Source organism: Scleropages formosus, chromosome 22, assembly GCF_900964775.1.
Source record: "Scleropages formosus chromosome 22, fSclFor1.1, whole genome shotgun sequence".
NCBI lineage: Eukaryota > Metazoa > Chordata > Actinopteri > Osteoglossiformes > Osteoglossidae > Scleropages > Scleropages formosus.
Window position 1 is genome coordinate 15204483 of NC_041827.1, and position 16786 is coordinate 15221268.

Genomic DNA, 16786 nt, shown 5'->3' on the forward strand with positions numbered 1-16786 from the left:
GCAGGCAGATTGGGTCCCTGGACTCAACCTGCTTACACCAGATCTCAACAGTGCCATAAAAAAGAAGCAGCAGGCACCAGGATTTGTTGGAGCCGAGGACAGAAGAGGACAAAACTGTGCTGAGTTCACCTCATCACCACCTTCCTGCGTATTGTTTCATTGCCTCATTATTTGCCTGTTGGACACAATTCTTTAGTGCTATACTCCTTTGGGCTCCCTATTCAACAACCTGTTGCCTGTAGGACTGCTTCGGCCTGTATCATTTTGTTTCTCACATTACATTTATTTATGCAACTCTTCTCACCAAAGCAACTTAATGACTTAACCATTTATACAACTGGGCAATTTTAAGATGAATACTTTGGGTATTACAGCAGGACGTGGGATTCAAACCGGACCCTCAGAGGCCACAGGCAGAGGCACTGACAACAACACCATTGGGTGCACATTATTCAGTAGTATTATTATTCATTATTCATCATTCCCTAGACACTGCCACGCATGCCTAGCCTCTGCTTAAGCCTAGATGGGCTACTTTTTCTGCAGTATAGGAATCGCCATGCCTAGCTTCCATGATCATGCCACACTGTCTTGTTTCGGAGGCTTGGAACCTTTCTACGATTCTCTCCAACAGAACGTGGCGCGTGTCAATGAGCACCTGACTCATTCTCTACAGTGGAGATTTATTTAAGTGAATGTTAGATTAGAAATTATTTTAATTTCTATCTCCGCCTCCTGCCACCTCAGAGCCATCCGGACACCAGAGGCCAGCGATCACTGGGAGGAGCAGGACGCAAGAACAAGCGGAGTGTTTCGTTCCAAATCCTCCTCAAGTTTTATTGCCCGTTCACAAAGATTATATAGTATTTTGCAGAACAAAGAAATAAGTTCTCATTGGTTTAGAAAGTGAGTCGAGGTCTAGGGACAAGACTATAAGAGGTAATATTAAACAACAGAACAGGATATAGGGAGGATGTGCGATATTTCAGTTGCCTCCGTTTGCTCTTGAGCATAGACAAAGAGGGAAAAGTTAAAAGAGGAACTTCAACTTGCACACACATTCTTAACAGGTCTGACACACACACCAGAAGAACACGGAGGACAGAGAGATAGAGGTGGAGAAGAGACACGAGAGCCATTTATTTCTCACAGTGAATCTGCTGTAGGCCTCATAAATTGGCCACTGCATTTGTGGGGAAATGGATAATGGTCCTTCAGCGCAAAACTGTGATTTGCTGCTAGTGTAATCTTGGACAGTGCTATTAAACATTGTGAATTCGTTACTACATTATTATTACAAGTAATGTGATTGCATTACATTTCACGGCTTTCTGTAAGTGTCTATACAGGCTTTGCCAAAGGTAGGCCCTCTCCTTGCTACATAAAACGACAAAATGTTCGTGACAGTGTCTGAAAAATGAAAAACAACTCCTGTTGAGAAACCGCAGAAAAACGTATGGTATAGTATATATCTGAGTGCAGTCCAGAGGTCGGTTCGACTGGGCCTCTAGTTTTTCCTTTTTTTTTTTTTTTTGCCGGTCACGTCGTGAGCAGGAACCGCGCAGTACATGAGGTGTTCCACACCACTGCCTTCCTTTGCGGAGACGTCCACACTGACTGAGCATGCGTAGACGGAGAGCCCAAAGCAGTGTGGGGGATGCTGACACTTCATGGTGGGTACGGCGCAGTTTGCGAAAGGCCAGCGAGATTTTGCAGGGGTTTTTGTGCGCGGTCTTTCGGTTCGTCTTCTCTGAGCTGAACTCAGCGAAGAGGCCGGAGTGCCAACATGGCGAACGTGGTGCTCGAGTTTAAGGCGTCGGCGGGAGATTCGGAGCCTCAAAACCGGCCCGTGATTTTTGTGGGCCAGTTGAGCAACCTGCAGCAATTGAGCTGGGCGCAGGTGAAGGGGAAACTGCAGCCCGTGGTGAACAAGGAGGTACCGCGCCGCGGACACGAGCACGACACACGGGGGGCATGGTCGGTGGGGGGTATTGCGCTACATTTAGTGACACTAAGTTAGTAACACTACACTACACTACGGTAACTGGAGCGAGGGGGCTCGTACTCTCTCTGTCAGAGAGAGTTCCCGGCTAACGGTAACCAGCCCGGTCCTACTCTACTGACTTGATGATGCCGGTCCCCTTGCCGAAGACCAAAAGTGGTGACTTTTTTTCCCCCCTTATTATTATTACTTTTAACAGAACTGGTTCTTTTAACTCTTTCGGCCGCCTTGGGTTTACGTTCCTGTAGCCGTTTTTTTCCCCTGTTTTCCGTTAACTGCTCAGCGCTTTACCTGTCAGTCAGTGACCGCCGTTGTGTCTCTGTGTCCGTACGGAAGACCAGCTAAGCTGAGCTGTCTGTCTCTCTGCCACGGCACGTCGTGCCTTTACCTCCCCCTCCAGGTAAAAGGGAAAGGTGTGTGTGTGTGTGTTTTTACCAGCAAGAAGAACTGGGAGTTTTAGAATTATTTCTCGTTCTTGCCTTTTTCGTTTTGTCACTCTGCTGCGCGACTCGGGTGTTTCACGCCCACGCAGCTGCTCTCAGCGCCGCCTGTCAGTGACTGTGGGACCGGCGTCTAGTGGAGCGCAGAATTCAGGGCAGAACTGCACTTTCACAGTCTCGAAGGAAGGGTCTTAAAACCTTGACCAGGTCCTGGTGGTGCTCGAATTCTTTTTTCTTTTCTTTTTTTTTTTTTTTTTTTTAAAAAAAAAAAGCAAAAACCTGGACAGCATTGGATTGCCGACTCGCACTGTGGTTAAACATTAACTGCCTTTGATTTTTATATGACCCCCTAATAATGGACTAGTGCAGTTTTATTTCTGTCAGTTGCACTTTGGACAAATGTCTATGATCTGGACATAGGACAGATATTGTTAAAAAATGAGGTGTACTTCCTTCTCTTTTGTACATATAAATCAGTGCTGTGTGTGTGTATATATTATGTGTGTGTGTGTGTATGTGTGTGTGTATATATATAATATATACAGACACACACCTACCCAGTGGGCATGACTTAGGGTGTTCCTTGCATTTTCACTGACATGCACTGAATAGCTAAAGTATTGGTGGCATGTTGTTGTTGTTGTTGTTGTTGTTGTTTTTATGTTTTGTTTCAGACGTGGCAGTCAGCCCTGAGTGCCCTGAACCCAAACCCTACCGACAGCTGCCCTTTGTACCTGAGCTATGCGGCCGTAGCCGCCCTGCCCTCCCGTGTCAGCCGGCACAACAGCCCCTCGTCCGCCCACTTCCTCACCCGGCTGGTGCGCACGTGCCTGCCAGGCGGGGCAAGCCGCTGCATTGTGGTCAGTCTGCTTCCACGTCCACCGTGGCACGCTTCACACCCACCCTCCTTCGATCCAGATGTTTGCTAATAAGCATTCTACTTGTCCTCATACCTTTGAGTGTCAGTTTAACCATGCTGCCTCTTCCTGCTTTCTCTTTGGCTTGCAAAATTTGAGAGGAAATGTAGCTGCTCTTCTGTCATCATTAGAGATTTTAGTAGTGTCTCTGCCAGTGACCTGTTTTTGTGGGGAGAAAAAATTGAACAGTAAAACACAAAAGTTGTGTATACAGTGTAGATGTACAGTAGTATATTCAGTTGTCAGTATTCATAGTAGCAGGAAGAAAGCTGTTATATGACTGTATGAACCAATGGCCTTTGTAAATATGGTTGTCCTCCTACTAACTCAAATGGTTTCACTTTCATTTTTTCCTTTCAGAGTAAAATTGAATTAATTCCTAATGAGGACTGGGATGAAACTTTGCATACATAGCAGCCTCTAGGAACAAGAGTGGAGACTGTCCTTAGTTTACTGGTTAAAAATGCAAGGGAAAGTGTATTTTTCAGCCACACTGGTGATATTAAGTGTGTTCTTTCCAATGTGTAGATGGTGTGTGAGCGCACGGAAGTGTTTGCTTCTGCTTGTGCCATTGCCCGAGCCTTTCCTCTATTCTCCCGCCGTTCTGGGGCGTCCCGCAGAACGGATAACAGAGTGGTGACAGTGGAGTTCATCACGATTGGCCAGGACAACGGACCTCTTGATCTCACAACGTTGGAGGTAGTTTCCTGGTTTTACTCATGTTTCCCCACACTTGCAGCTCTTTATTGTTTTGTTCACATGTAAAAGCTGATGTTTTGTTTTTTCAGAATTTTTATTTGATAGTTTAATAGTTTAACTTAAAAAGTTTAAAAATGTCTGTTTTTGTTTATGATGGAATTGCTGCTGTTCTCTCAAGTGCTTGTCCAATGCTGCTGATGGAGTGAGGTTGGCTGCTCGGATTGTAGATACCCCCTGCAATGAGATGAACACAGACCACTTTTTGGAGGTACGTGTGCCATGACCATTATGAGTAGTTTGTGAAATCAGTTATCAGTATGAGTAATTATGCACTGAACCCATTTTTTAGAGAATAGGACATATTGTGTGTTAATGAATGTGTTTTCAGGGCAGCAGGTAGTGTAGTTAGAGCTGCAACCTTGCATTTGAAGGACCGAGGTTTGAAATCCATTTCCTGCTGCAGTACCCTTGAGCTAGGTACATACCTTGAATTATTCACATAAAAATTAACCAATTGCGTAAAATCACTATGAGCATCTTAACACTAAGTTGCTTTGGAGAAAAGTGTCAGATAAATGAATAAATGTTAATTTAAATTTTGGCATTCATGTACAATATCAGCTGCAATTTACCTGAACTCACCAATTCAGCGTGTGCTCTCCTGTGCAGAAACTATCAGTTGGTAGTTGTTGGCAACTAGATCTCCTATTGCGAATGTTTAACTAACCAGTACAGTTGTACATATGCAATGTCTAAAAACAGCATACCGATAATCCAGATATTTCTGCCCTTTTTTAATCCTGACGCCTCTCGTACAATAGTTAGTTTTACTTTAGGTGACACTGTTCTATTCAGATAATCTTCAGCATAATAATCATATAACGGAACTGTCCAGATGTGCTGAAAATGAGTCTTGATATTTTTCTTATGTTTTTGGGGTGTTGGATTTTTGAATTGTCTCCTAGCTTGTCTTGTAAATATGAAGAAAAGTGGCTATCTTTACATGGAATAATTTTTTATGTCTGCAGGAGATCAAGGTAGTTGGAGCTGAACTGGGCATCACTCCAACCATCATCCGTGGGGAGGAACTTAAACAAAGGGGCTTTGGAGGTACCAGTGACTTCCTGCTTTGATTGCAGATGTAGTACTTTGATCCTTATTAAATTATATTTCAAGTAGTTTTTTTTCTTATTCTTTTAGAAAATCTTATGACCAACACGCATGGCTATACAGTTTGGTAGGAAATGGGGAAACAGGAGTTTTTTCCACCCCCCCCCCCCCCCGTCACATGATTTGTTCTGTAGCCCACAGCTGAAAATGGGAGATTTTTTCCTAAAAGTCCTGAAAAGTTGGCATTTTTATTTTCACAAGTCTGTCTGTGTGACCCTGTGACTAATTTGGCTTAAAATGTCAGTCACAGGAATGTCTTGAAATCTGCCTCCCACCTTAGGCTTCAGATATCGTAGACATTGATAAATTCATACATTCATATGATCCTAAATAAAAACTTTTGTGGAGATTGCAGCCTGTTGTCAGCATGTTTGTCTGTGTCCTCAGGTATTTATGGTGTGGGGAAGGCTGCGGAACACCCTCCTGCCCTAGCAGTTCTCAGCCACACACCAGAAGGTGCCACTCAGACCATAGCATGGGTGGGCAAGGGCATTGTGTATGACACTGGTGGCCTCAGCATCAAGGGAAAGGTTAGCAGAGTGCCTGCAGTTTCAGTGGCCGCATACACGTGAACTGTATCAATCCAACAGAATATCTTTTGTGGATGTGTAAAGGGAAACTGCAATGAGACGTTTCAGTGTGTGCTGAAGAATTTCTTCAGTTGTACGAGCCTTACAAGACTCACTGCTTCTTCACAGACCACCATGCCTGGGATGAAGAGAGACTGCGGTGGGGCCGCTGCCATTCTGGGAGCATTTAAAGCTACCATCAAGCAGGTGAGATCAGGGATGATGTTTCAGTCACTGCACTTCTCATGTACATGACCACATAGTTATTTAGTGAGTAAAGTAACAGACTCTACAGCCATCTGTACCTGCACTTCAAGAAGCAAAGAGTCTACCAAGTGAGAATAGCAATGAGATGTCAACATTCTGAAGCGTGAAATACCCCTTTGGTTTTACTGGCCTCTGTGTAAGGGTGAAGTAACTGAAGTTACTGAATAGTGCAGGGCAGTAATTATAGATGGTAATTCTTTGTATAATATTTTTACATTCTTTGTAAAATATAAAATTTGTTTCTTTGGAGTGTCAGATGATGCATTCTGGCATATTTGCAGCCCCCTGTGTGTATTTCATTTAATGACTTTAATTTGTTTTTTCAGGGTTTTAAAGATAATCTTCATGCTGTATTTTGCCTGGCTGAGAACGCTGTTGGCCCTAAGGCTACGAGGCCTGATGACATCCACACACTCTACTCTGGAAAGTGAGGGCACTCCCTTTAACTACTGCATCACAGTTCGTACCACATGAGTTTACACTCAGGGCTCACCAGTAAGCTGAGTAGTATTGTGTCTTTAAATGTAAGAAAGTAACTCCAGCTCTAGTGTTGAAATGTGTTGGATTGTTTCCCCAGTTGTTTTAGCAGAACAGCAGGAATACTGTTTTGTTTTAGGCTATAAACAGTTTGCACACAGTCTATAAATTTGAGTTTTGTTTTGGAAACTCTGCTGCTGTATGTAGTGTAAGGAAGGCTTGACTTGGTGATAATGTTTGCATGTGCAGTTTCTATGGGCTTAATTTCACAGACCAAGTTCCATTCATAGGATATAATGGTGTTCAGACCTATCTGAATAGGAGGTCCTTAGACCCATGCCAGTAATTAGTATTAAACTCAACAAAATAACACAAAACAAATGAAAATCAGGTAAAAGATCTGTTCCCAATTTTTGTTGCAGAGCCTCAGCGTTACTTACCCAAAGAATTATCTGACCTATTTGAATAGTGAGGTGACTCATAATATGATTGGGATCCTGCCCATATTGTTTACTGGTGTCTTTATTTCCTCCTTTTTAAGGACAGTGGAAATCAACAACACTGATGCAGAGGGCAGACTTGTCCTGTCTGACGGAGTGGTCTATGCAAGCAAAGACCTTTCTGCTGATATTATCCTGGACATGGCCACTTTAACTGGTGCTCAGGTGAATGTGTCTGTGATGTTTCTCAAATTGTTAGTGTATCCAGAACTAGAGCTTCTTCTGCTTAACATTGAGAGGGAGCAGAGTGGTGCAGCAGGTAGCAGATATTTTTGTCTCACAACGCCTTGGTTGATCAGACATAGGTTTGCATTCAGCTCAGTCTGTGTGGAGTTTGTATGTCTGTGGTTCCTTCTGAGTACTCCAGATTCCTCACAAAGGCATGCAGTTCAGTTTAATTGGATGTTCTAACTTGCCTGTAGTGTGTGTGCTTGTGTGTGGCTGCTCTGTGATAAAATGACTTCCCGTCCAGAGTATTTAATCAATTACATAATTAATGAATTATTTTGCAAACTCTTACCCAAAGCAACATTTGATTTTATTCAGTGAATTGCATACAGCTACATTTTTTTTCCCTACATAGATCAAGCTAAAATCTTTACTCAGCTGCATGTTTCAGCAGGACTCATCCTGGTAAACAGTCACAAGTCTGTGCCCTTATTAATGGTCATATTTGTACGTTGTGGTATGTTAGTAACATTGTTAGTGATGATTTATCCTTTTTTTTTTTTTTTTAACCAGTCTTTCTCTTTTAATTTTAAAGGGAAAATTAGCAGTAATGTTATTGGTAAAGCATTTTTCCTAATTGTCACTCAAAGCCTGCCATGCTTCTGATGAGAAGCTAGAGGGTTACTGTGTGTTGCCCTTCGGTTGCAGGGGATCTCAACTGGGAAATATCACGCGGCAGTAATGACCAACAATGAGCAGTGGGAGGCTGCATGTGTGCGCGCTGGGCGCAACAGTGGAGACTTGGCCCACCCTCTGGTCTACTGCCCTGAGCTGCACTTTAGCGAGTTCACCTCTGCCGTGGCTGACATGAAGAACTCTGTGGCTGTGAGTGTCCATTTCTGGCCAAACTACTTAGGTTCACAGAAACTTATGAGGAACAACATGTTATGTATGTGGAGATGAAAGGAGAGCTCTTTTTTTAAAGAGCATTTTCTTTCTGATTTAACAGAATATTATGAAGAAAGTTTTTTACAAACTTAAGTTTAAAAAGCTTTTGATTGGCTACATTTTCAAAAGAATCGTGTTGCTTTGGAATTGGCTGACTTCACAGATACTGAAGGAGGCGGTCATGTGAAGAATAGTTTGTTTCGGTTCCTCCTTTCTTATTACTAACTCTCCATCAGCACTAAACCCGATAGACTTACTATCCAAACCACCCTTCTAACAGCATTCTGAGAAAAAGTTGTTTGAGCAACGCATTTATTAAAACTTTACATAGGAGCAATGTTCTAAACTTATTTAATAAATTGTTTAACAGGACCGTGAGAATGCTCAGAGCTCCTGTGCTGGACTCTTCATTGGCTCCCACTTGGGGTTCGACTGGTCTGGGGTCTGGGTGCATGTTGACATTGCATCTCCTGTCCATGCTGTGAGTCTTCATCCCATGCCCTACCACATATTTGGGCAAAACATCCTTTTCATTTAATTTTTTTTCTGCTCCACTTTGTTTTAATGAGAATGGGTTAATATACTAAGAATTGCACATTAAGTGTAGGACCTGCTGGATTATGACAAATGATAGTGAATAGGCCACACATCCATATGGGAATAAGCAGCTACTTTGACTGTGTTGCTAACTTAGCTCAGAATACATTAGGGTGTAATTTTTAAGAATTTTTAAGAGTCAAGATGTTTCGCTTTTGCAAGCGTGTATATCATCCTTGAATTTTTTTTTGGAAACTGCAACTTGATACTGAATGTGTACTGTAATAGATTGTGTGTGTGTGTGTATATGCAGATCATATCTTGCACTGATATGGAGACCGGTCTTCCTTGCAGGGGGAGCGTGCCACAGGCTTTGGGGTGGCCTTACTGCTGGCGCTCTTTGGCCAAGCCTCTGAGGACCCCTTGCTCAACATGGTGTCCCCTTTGGGTGCTACTGATGTTCGGCCAGGAGATCAGATGGAACGTGACTGCAAGAGGAGAAGACTAGTGTAGCTCTGCTTCACCCACTTTCTCTATCACTGTCTCTCTCTACCTTTTGCACCAAGTAAACCTCTTTGTCCATGTCCTCCCACCATCACCGCCACCTGCTCGCATTCTGCAGCAGACCCTGCTCTTCTCTAATGTTCACAAACCACTTTGATAGGAAGAGCCTTCAGAGAAGTCCTCAATCTGTTTGCACTCCTCACCCAGTCACCTGACATCTTTACGTTTTTGAAGTTGGAACGTTTTTGATATTTTACTATCTTTTAACGTACTGCCTCTGTTCTGTAAAAAAAAAAAAAAAAAAAACCTTTGATAGGTCTGTGTGGCACTCGTGCTGCCTTTTGGTGGAGGACATGGAATGGATGAAACAAGCAATCTGTGTATTTTTTTTTTTTTTTTTTTTTTAAATGAATTACTTTAGTTTCCTTTAAAGAGGCCTGAGTGGGATTCCTAATGGACATGATTTGTAGAACTAAAACGAATCGTGATTCTGAATGCAGAGAGAAAATGGAGGCGGTATGAACGAACATTTCAATTTCTGTGTTGTTTTTAAACTTTGTCCTCTTTTAAATTACTGTGTGAAAACTTTGTGTCACCAGTGTTAACCTCAGCACAGCGAAAAGAGAAATACAAAACGGTAAAGCTTTGGACCCCGGTAATAAAGAGTGTAAATCCTATTTGTATTGTCTTATTTCAGTGTACATGATGATGATGATGATGCTCATATTATTATTCATATGATTAATCGAAAAATTTTAATGTGTTCGAGGACACCAAAAGATGGTCTAAACCAAAGTGGTTAGGTTTATTACCAACATAGCACAAAGAGCTCGACTTCTGATTTTCAACTTGTGGATTTATGATGTAGGCGTAAGTTACGTTTATTATTTTACTTCATCCACGCGATTTCCACAGCAGAGCCCCGGCCGTACACTCAGCTGTCACGCGCTGTTTTTTCCTCCTAAAAAAGGAAGAAAAAAAAAAAAATCTTTTGCCTCGTTTTGAGTGAAGCTCCGCCCCTTTTTGTCGTACTACCATTCCTGCGCCGCTAGGCGATTCTCCGCGCCTTATATAAGCTGCGGAGCCGGCCGCGTGGTGCAGTCATATGACCGCGGCTTTTGGCTGAACATGGTTGGAGTTCTGCTTCTGTTTGTGTGCCTGTCGTCCGGTGCCCTCGGCGGCCGTTATTTCAGTGAGAATGAGCCTTGTTACCGGCCAGCGACCAGGAAGAATCACTTCGGAGTCAAGTATGATTAAAACTCGCTTTTTTTTTTCGTGAACTGTAGCGTAATTTCCCGGGTCTGTTCCCTGAATGCGAGGGCTGAGGACGGTGGGTGGGCGCTGAAGTGCAAGTGGCACCTGAGGCTGAACCCGCTGCTATTCTCTGCGTTAAAGAACATGTTTATTATCTATAAACCTGCATGAACTGTTCTGTGAACGCTCAAAAACAACATGCCCCTTCTGGTTGTTGTTAAGTTAAGGGAAGGAGACGCGTTATGTGAATTTAAAAGCCTTTCTTTCTTACTTTCGGGGCTTTTTATTTATTGATGTTCTCAGCGCACTGGCGGGAAAGTCCCCCCCCCCCCTTTCTCTCTCTCCCTTCCCCGTTCTACTTCTGTTTCCTCCTTTATAAAATGCTTCTTATCTCACGGCTCAGAGGACTCAAGAAAAATCCTATTGAAGGAAGAGGATTATGTCAGTGCAGTGTTTAGTATTTGCTGTGTTTGCAAGAGGATCTCGAACCCTGAGCCCCAGCTCTCCTGTGTGTGTGTGTGCGCGTGCTCTCTCTTCCAGCTGCGATAAAGTATCAGCTGTCTGTGTGTACTGCTGTTTTGGCTGTGGAACATTGCACAATGAACGTAGGGGATAAGGGTCCTCGGTGGAGACCGACGACGGGAACCCGAGACCGGCCCTTGTTCGGTTGCGCTCGCCCCGCTTCTTTCTTCTCTGGAGCCGTAGGTCATAGAGTTGTGTTTGGCGTTCAGGATGAGCCCCCGGCCTCACGAGTACCTCAACGTGGAGCTGCTGCCCAAGGCCTGGGACTGGAGGAACGTCAACGGCACCAACTTCGTGAGCACCACCCGCAACCAGCACATTCCCCAGTACTGCGGCTCCTGCTGGGCCCACGGCAGCACAAGCGCCCTGGCAGGTATGATGCGTCTCGGCCCATCAGGTCATCCCCGTGCGCTTTTACTGTCACCTCAACGCCTCTGAAGATGTACAGCGCAGGGAGAAGTAACAGCTGACACCCTCTGAGGTTGAACTCACTCTAGTCTATACATAAAGAACAGTTAGTGACTGCAGCTGTAGTCGCTTTTGCGGTAAGATGATGAGCAGTTTTATGCAGCTACTCATGTGTTGTACGTTGGTTCATACAGTGGAAAGTACCAGACTAACTGTGTGCTTTGAAACATGCGTCTGCATCAAAGTCTCTCCTTTCTGTTGATGTAATGCACTCGTACTTTTTCTGTGACGTGTTCATTGCTTTGGAGAAAAGCATCTGCTAAATGAATGTAATGTTCATGAAATATTTCTCACTCTGAGGTAGTACCACGAAAATGGTTCGAAATGTTCTTATGCCATTTATGGTAGGATGAGCAAAGGTTCAGTTTCTGTAGATGATTCATAAATTTGTATGAGTGTCAGGCATTCAGCACCTGACCTGAGGGTGTTAATCCAGGTGTCCTGATTTCCATTCCTGAGGAGTGTCCATAAATTATACCGCTGTTCTCCTTTAAATCCATACGCACCCACACTGACTGAAATGGCTTGTCCTGAGTGGGGTCATAGCGAGCTGGAGCCTAACCCAGCAACACAGGACGCGAGACTGGAGAGGAGGGGACACACGTCGGGGGGGGGAATGCCAATCCATCGCAAGGCACCCCAAGCTGGACTCGAACCCCAGGCTCACTAGAGAGCAGGACCCGGTCAAGCCTGCTACGCCACCTCCCACCCCCCACCGAAACCTGTTACTGTAAAGCGTGTATATATGTATAGTTGTTGTGCTGCTATAAATTTAGAAAATCACTGAAATGATTTGAACAACTTATTTCCACATAGTTCTCCAGGAATTCCTGAAGCACATGCATTGGTTCATACATATACCAGGGTACATTGCTGATCACTGATTTAATACAACCATACATTCAGCCTTCATACAGTTTAAAAACTGCTTATGAAAACATTTTTCATACAAGGGGCTTACTTTTTGGTACTTTTTGCCTGTTGTGGGACCGTTCTATTGCTGTACATGTTCTTCACACCTCCTCCTCCACTCAAACACGAAGACGGTCAACAGTACCTCCGATTCCTGACAACGCAACTCCCCCTTATCAGAGCAGCCCCTCAATGCAACACTACAGAAGGTGGTAAGGAAATTTACCAAAAAAACAATGCAGTCATTGAACTTGTGCAGAAACATAAACTCCCCATCGCACTGTAAAGTCTCAAATACTGATTAATTTATTCATTTAGCTGACACTTTTCTCCAAAGTGACTGACAATGTTAAGCTACTTTAGTTATTTACCCATTTTTACAGCTGGGTAATTTCACTAGAGAAATTTAGGATAAGTACCATGCTCAAGGGTACTACAGTTGGAGGTGGAGATCAAACCTGCACTCTTTTGGTCTAAGGCAGCAGCGCTAACTATGCTACCAGCTGTCCCCTTCCAATGTAAATGTAATATTTCAGATGAAACAAATGGTTCAATACTATCATTAATTCATTTAACTTGATGCTTTTATCCAAAGTAAAAGTGTCATGCTGCTTAGAATCATTTACCTATTTATACAGCAGCTTAATTTTTACTGCGGCAAGTACCTTGATCAGTAGTACTACAGCTGGAGGTGGGATTTGAACTGGGGTCCTTATACTATAAGACAAGAGCTGTAACCACTGCGCCATCTGCTGGAACTTTATGGCACCAAATGGCCTCTAATAGTGTTTGCATACTTTGCAAAATGAAAGACAAGCAATTATTTTATAACTTTTAATTCTTTGTATCATATCATCCATCAGCCAGATTATCAAAATGTATCCTGCCTCACACTTTATACTTCCAGGATAGATTCTACACCACCACTCTGCATTGGACAAGCAGTTATTGATAATGAATGAATGAACGAATAATAACAGTAAAGACAAGCTATAAATAATTATTGCGTTTTGCTTTAAATAATTTTAGGTGAAATTTATTGCTGGGGAACTGATTAATTCCATTTTCTGTGAAGACAATGGTAATTCAAGCCTTTCACAGTGAGCACTTGCTTAATGGGGAATGAATTAAGCCCATTATGTGAGGAATTTTAACATATACAGTATGTACTGCATGGCCCATCCTGGGTGTGTCCCCTCTCCCTCCAGCCTTACGCTCCGCGTTGCTGGGTTGGGATCCATTTTGCCGCGACCCCATTTGGGACAAGCAGTTTCCGCCTGTGTGTATGTGTGTACTGCATGGTAATAATTAAAAACGGTAGTATCATGGATGTATTGATAACATAGTGAAGTCACCAGGAATTGTGTCCTTATACTGTTTCCTTCGATTTATTTTGTCAGATCGTATCAACATCAAGCGGAAAGCGGCGTGGCCCTCTGCGTACCTTTCTGTTCAAAATGTCATTGACTGCGGGAACGCTGGCTCCTGCCATGGCGGTGACCACAGTGCGGTTTGGGAATATGCTCATTCCCAAGGCATCCCTGATGAGACTTGCAACAATTACCAGGCCAAAGACCAGGGTACGAACTGCTCGAGACTTCTCAAGCTGTCACTATATACTCACATATCGTACTGTGATTCTTTTAGCAAACCCTTTGCAACAGACAGAGGTGGAACCAGGTAGGTGCTTTTAGTGCTTGTGCTCTTTTCACCCTGGTGCAGGGTAGGTGACACAAGGCAGGGGGGGAAGCGGGAACGGGTTCGGGAATAGGGCGTCAGGAACCACCGCGTCGTCCTGGGACTTGTGCACGAGCCTGCCCTCGATCCCGGGATTTGGGGTCGGTGTTCAGGGGAGCGTCTGTGCCTCTCTCTCTTCTCTCTCCTTTCTCTCTCCCTTCACTGGCGGGTACCCAGGGGAAAAAGTAGAGCCAGCATTTAGTCCCAGCTGTGGGTGTCTGACCTCAGGGCCTGCCCCCTTTCGTCGCTGCCTCGGCGTGTTACACGCTTACAGCATTTTCTTTCTCGTTCTCCAAAGAGCAGTTTTTTCCTGTGACATGTTTAAATGAAACCAAAAGGGTTAAATGTGATGATAGAAATGTGAGTCCTGTTTACCTGTTTCAGACTGCAAACCATTTAACCAGTGTGGGACCTGCACCACCTTTGGAGTCTGCAACATCGTCCAGAACTACACCGTGTGGAAGGTGGGAGATTATGGGCCAGTCAGCGGGCGGGAGAAGATGATGGCAGAGATCTATGCTGGAGGGCCCATCAGGTAACTTATCATCATCTGGTGAACTAGTGTGACAAACGGGTCAGTGCAGCTCCAAGCAGGTGGACCGCTTTGGTTAAGCTGAACGGGAAAGTCATAATACAAGAAAATTTTCAGTAATGTCTTGTATGGTCTCTGTTCCGTGCGCTCTCTCTAGCTGTGGGATTATGGCAACTGAAACACTGGATGCCTACACTGGGGGCCTGTATTCAGAATATCAAGAATTACCTTTCATCAACCACATTGTGTCTGTGGCTGGCTGGGGAGTGGATGGGAGCGGCGTAGAGTACTGGATCGTCCGCAACTCCTGGGGGGAACCTTGGGTGAGCTCCATGGCGCGCAAACAAATTCACTTCATTGTTTTGAACATCGCTTTCTCTCATTTTGATGAACTCGATTTAGATGTTGCCAAGAATAATGACACTTCCTCAAACTGAGTGAAAGCGTTGTTTATTTCTGTAGAAGGATGTGAAATAGCTTTAATAGGTGCGTGGCTTATTGTTTTTTGCTGTGACACAAAAAAACAGGGACTTTCCTCAATTATAAGAGGAAGAAGAGTCCTGGAAGAAGGATGATGGCACTTTCTAAGGGTTGGGGGGGTAATATCTTCTTTATACTTAAGTTTGTAATTTTTTGTTACCCTGATTGTATTAGGCTGAGCTAAATGAAACTTTTCAACTTCCTCAAGTGACAGATGGTTCCACCCATTTTAACCACAGATAACTATTCCAGAACTGTTGGGTCCAGGCTCAACTGAATGTTAGGTGGAAAAAAATCAGTCATCAGTCGTGACCCATCAGTTATGTGATAGTCACAAAATAGGCACAAAATTAAAGCATCAAATACAGCAAATGCAGAAATATAATTATTGGTTGTTGGTATTTTTAGGATTGAGTACAGGTGGTCCCCGATTTACGATGGGGTTACGTTTCGCAAAACCCGTAAGGCGGAAATATCGTAAGTCGAAAATGCATTTAATACACCGAATACACACCTCTGTGGGACAGACCGGGAGATGTGGATCGCTGCCGCCGCCCAGCATCGCTCCGCATGTTGCTTGCCCGGGAAAGAAAGATATCAAAATTCGAAGTACAGTTTCTACCGAATGTCTATCACTAGCTCACCATCTTAAAGTCGAAAAAATCGTAAGCTGACCCATTGTAAATCGGGGATGACCTGTAGTTAATGATGGAAAAATCAGGATCTGCTGAAATGGTACTAAAGGTCTCTACATCACTGCTTACAGGTACCTTATAGGTTAGATAACAGCCTTATACTTATACTGAAATAGTATTTTCTGTCCTCAGAATCATTAGTTATGTATGTATGTTGCTTATTGTTTTTTTGAACAGGCTGCAGCAGTCTGATTTCTGAGCTGTTTCCTAATGACCCCTTCTCTTCGTAACATTTGGCTCATCCTCAAAACAGGGTGAGAAGGGCTGGCTTCGCATTGTGACCAGCTCCTACAAGGGCGGCAGCGGGAGCCATTACAACCTGGCCATTGAGGAGGACTGCATGTATGGAGACCCCATCCTGCCGAAGAACTATCTATAGATAAGCCAGCAGCGCCTTTAGCATCATCCCATGACCTTACTGTCCTCTCTCACCTTCCCCCCAACACTCTCCATGCATGTCATCCTGAGAATACAGCCAGGGCGAATAGGTTACTGACAGCAATTTACCAAAAACCTCTTCTAATGGGAACTGACAGGCTGTTAAAAAGGGAACGATTACAAAGTAACCATATTTTACAGGGTCTTTTTGTTTGTGAAAATGAATACTTCAGATTTTTTTAATTAGGTCTTTAAACTTAATTTGTTTTATGAGGATTCTTAAGCAGCTCACTATTTTAAGCCATATATAAAGTAGCAGACACTTTTTCAGGTTCAGAATATGTCAGTCTGTGAAATATGCAGCAGGAAAATGTGCTATGCAATCAAACAAATCTGAGTGTGCAATATATGTGTCGCGTCAATCTCCGCAAGGATTGATATATGTAAATGGAGGGAATCGGACATGGATAGTGGCACACTGACAATTACCACTTGCTTTTCTTGAGCAGTGTTTTTTTTTTTTTTTTTTTTTTTTTTTTTAAAAAACAGCCTTTTGCAGTTTGTGACACACAATCAGTCAACACTGAATACAATTTGAAAGTGCACGTTT

The 16786-nt window shown here is 43.5% G+C and overlaps 2 protein-coding genes across 4 annotated transcripts; both read left to right on the plus strand.

Annotated features, from left to right (window-relative positions):
• The first annotated feature begins 1595 nt into the window (after positions 1–1595).
• Positions 1596–9597, plus strand: npepl1 (aminopeptidase like 1). 3 transcript variants are annotated; one of them, XM_018742227.2, is made up of 12 exons: positions 1596–1673; positions 3117–3302; positions 3888–4058; positions 4237–4326; positions 5087–5168; positions 5616–5758; positions 5927–6004; positions 6391–6491; positions 7083–7206; positions 7918–8094; positions 8528–8638; positions 9049–9597. In XM_018742227.2, exons 1-12 carry the CDS (start codon positions 1671–1673, stop codon positions 9205–9207), a joined length of 1425 nt encoding a protein of 474 aa, XP_018597743.1. In that variant the 5' UTR covers positions 1596–1670; the 3' UTR covers positions 9208–9597. The 3 variants fall into 3 exon arrangements, with proteins under 3 accessions (XP_018597743.1, XP_018597741.1, XP_018597742.1); XM_018742225.2 differs by having other exon boundaries at positions 1635–1936; XM_018742226.2 differs by lacking the exon at positions 8528–8638 and having other exon boundaries at positions 1635–1936.
• Positions 9598–10309: 712 nt separating this feature from the next.
• Positions 10310–16701, plus strand: ctsz (cathepsin Z). Its single transcript, XM_018742336.2, has 6 exons — positions 10310–10445; positions 11184–11347; positions 13755–13934; positions 14476–14626; positions 14781–14946; positions 16052–16701. The coding sequence occupies exons 1-6, from the start codon at positions 10327–10329 to the stop codon at positions 16175–16177; spliced, it is 906 nt and encodes a 301-aa protein (XP_018597852.1). The 5' UTR covers positions 10310–10326; the 3' UTR covers positions 16178–16701.
• The last annotated feature ends 85 nt before the right edge of the window (positions 16702–16786 follow it).

Coding starts and splice junctions, on each gene's coding strand:
- npepl1 (XM_018742225.2), top strand. CDS start 1,787: ATGGCGAACGTGGTGCTCGAGTTTAAGGCGTCGGCGGGAGATTCGGAG. Junction 4,059..4,236: donor TTGATCTCACAACGTTGGAG/GTAGTTTCCTGG, acceptor TGTTCTCTCAAG/TGCTTGTCCAATGCTGCTGA. Junction 6,492..7,082: donor CACACACTCTACTCTGGAAA/GTGAGGGCACTC, acceptor CTCCTTTTTAAG/GACAGTGGAAATCAACAACA.
- ctsz (XM_018742336.2), top strand. CDS start 10,327: ATGGTTGGAGTTCTGCTTCTGTTTGTGTGCCTGTCGTCCGGTGCCCTC. Junction 11,348..13,754: donor CAGCACAAGCGCCCTGGCAG/GTATGATGCGTC, acceptor TTATTTTGTCAG/ATCGTATCAACATCAAGCGG. Junction 14,627..14,780: donor TATGCTGGAGGGCCCATCAG/GTAACTTATCAT, acceptor CGCTCTCTCTAG/CTGTGGGATTATGGCAACTG.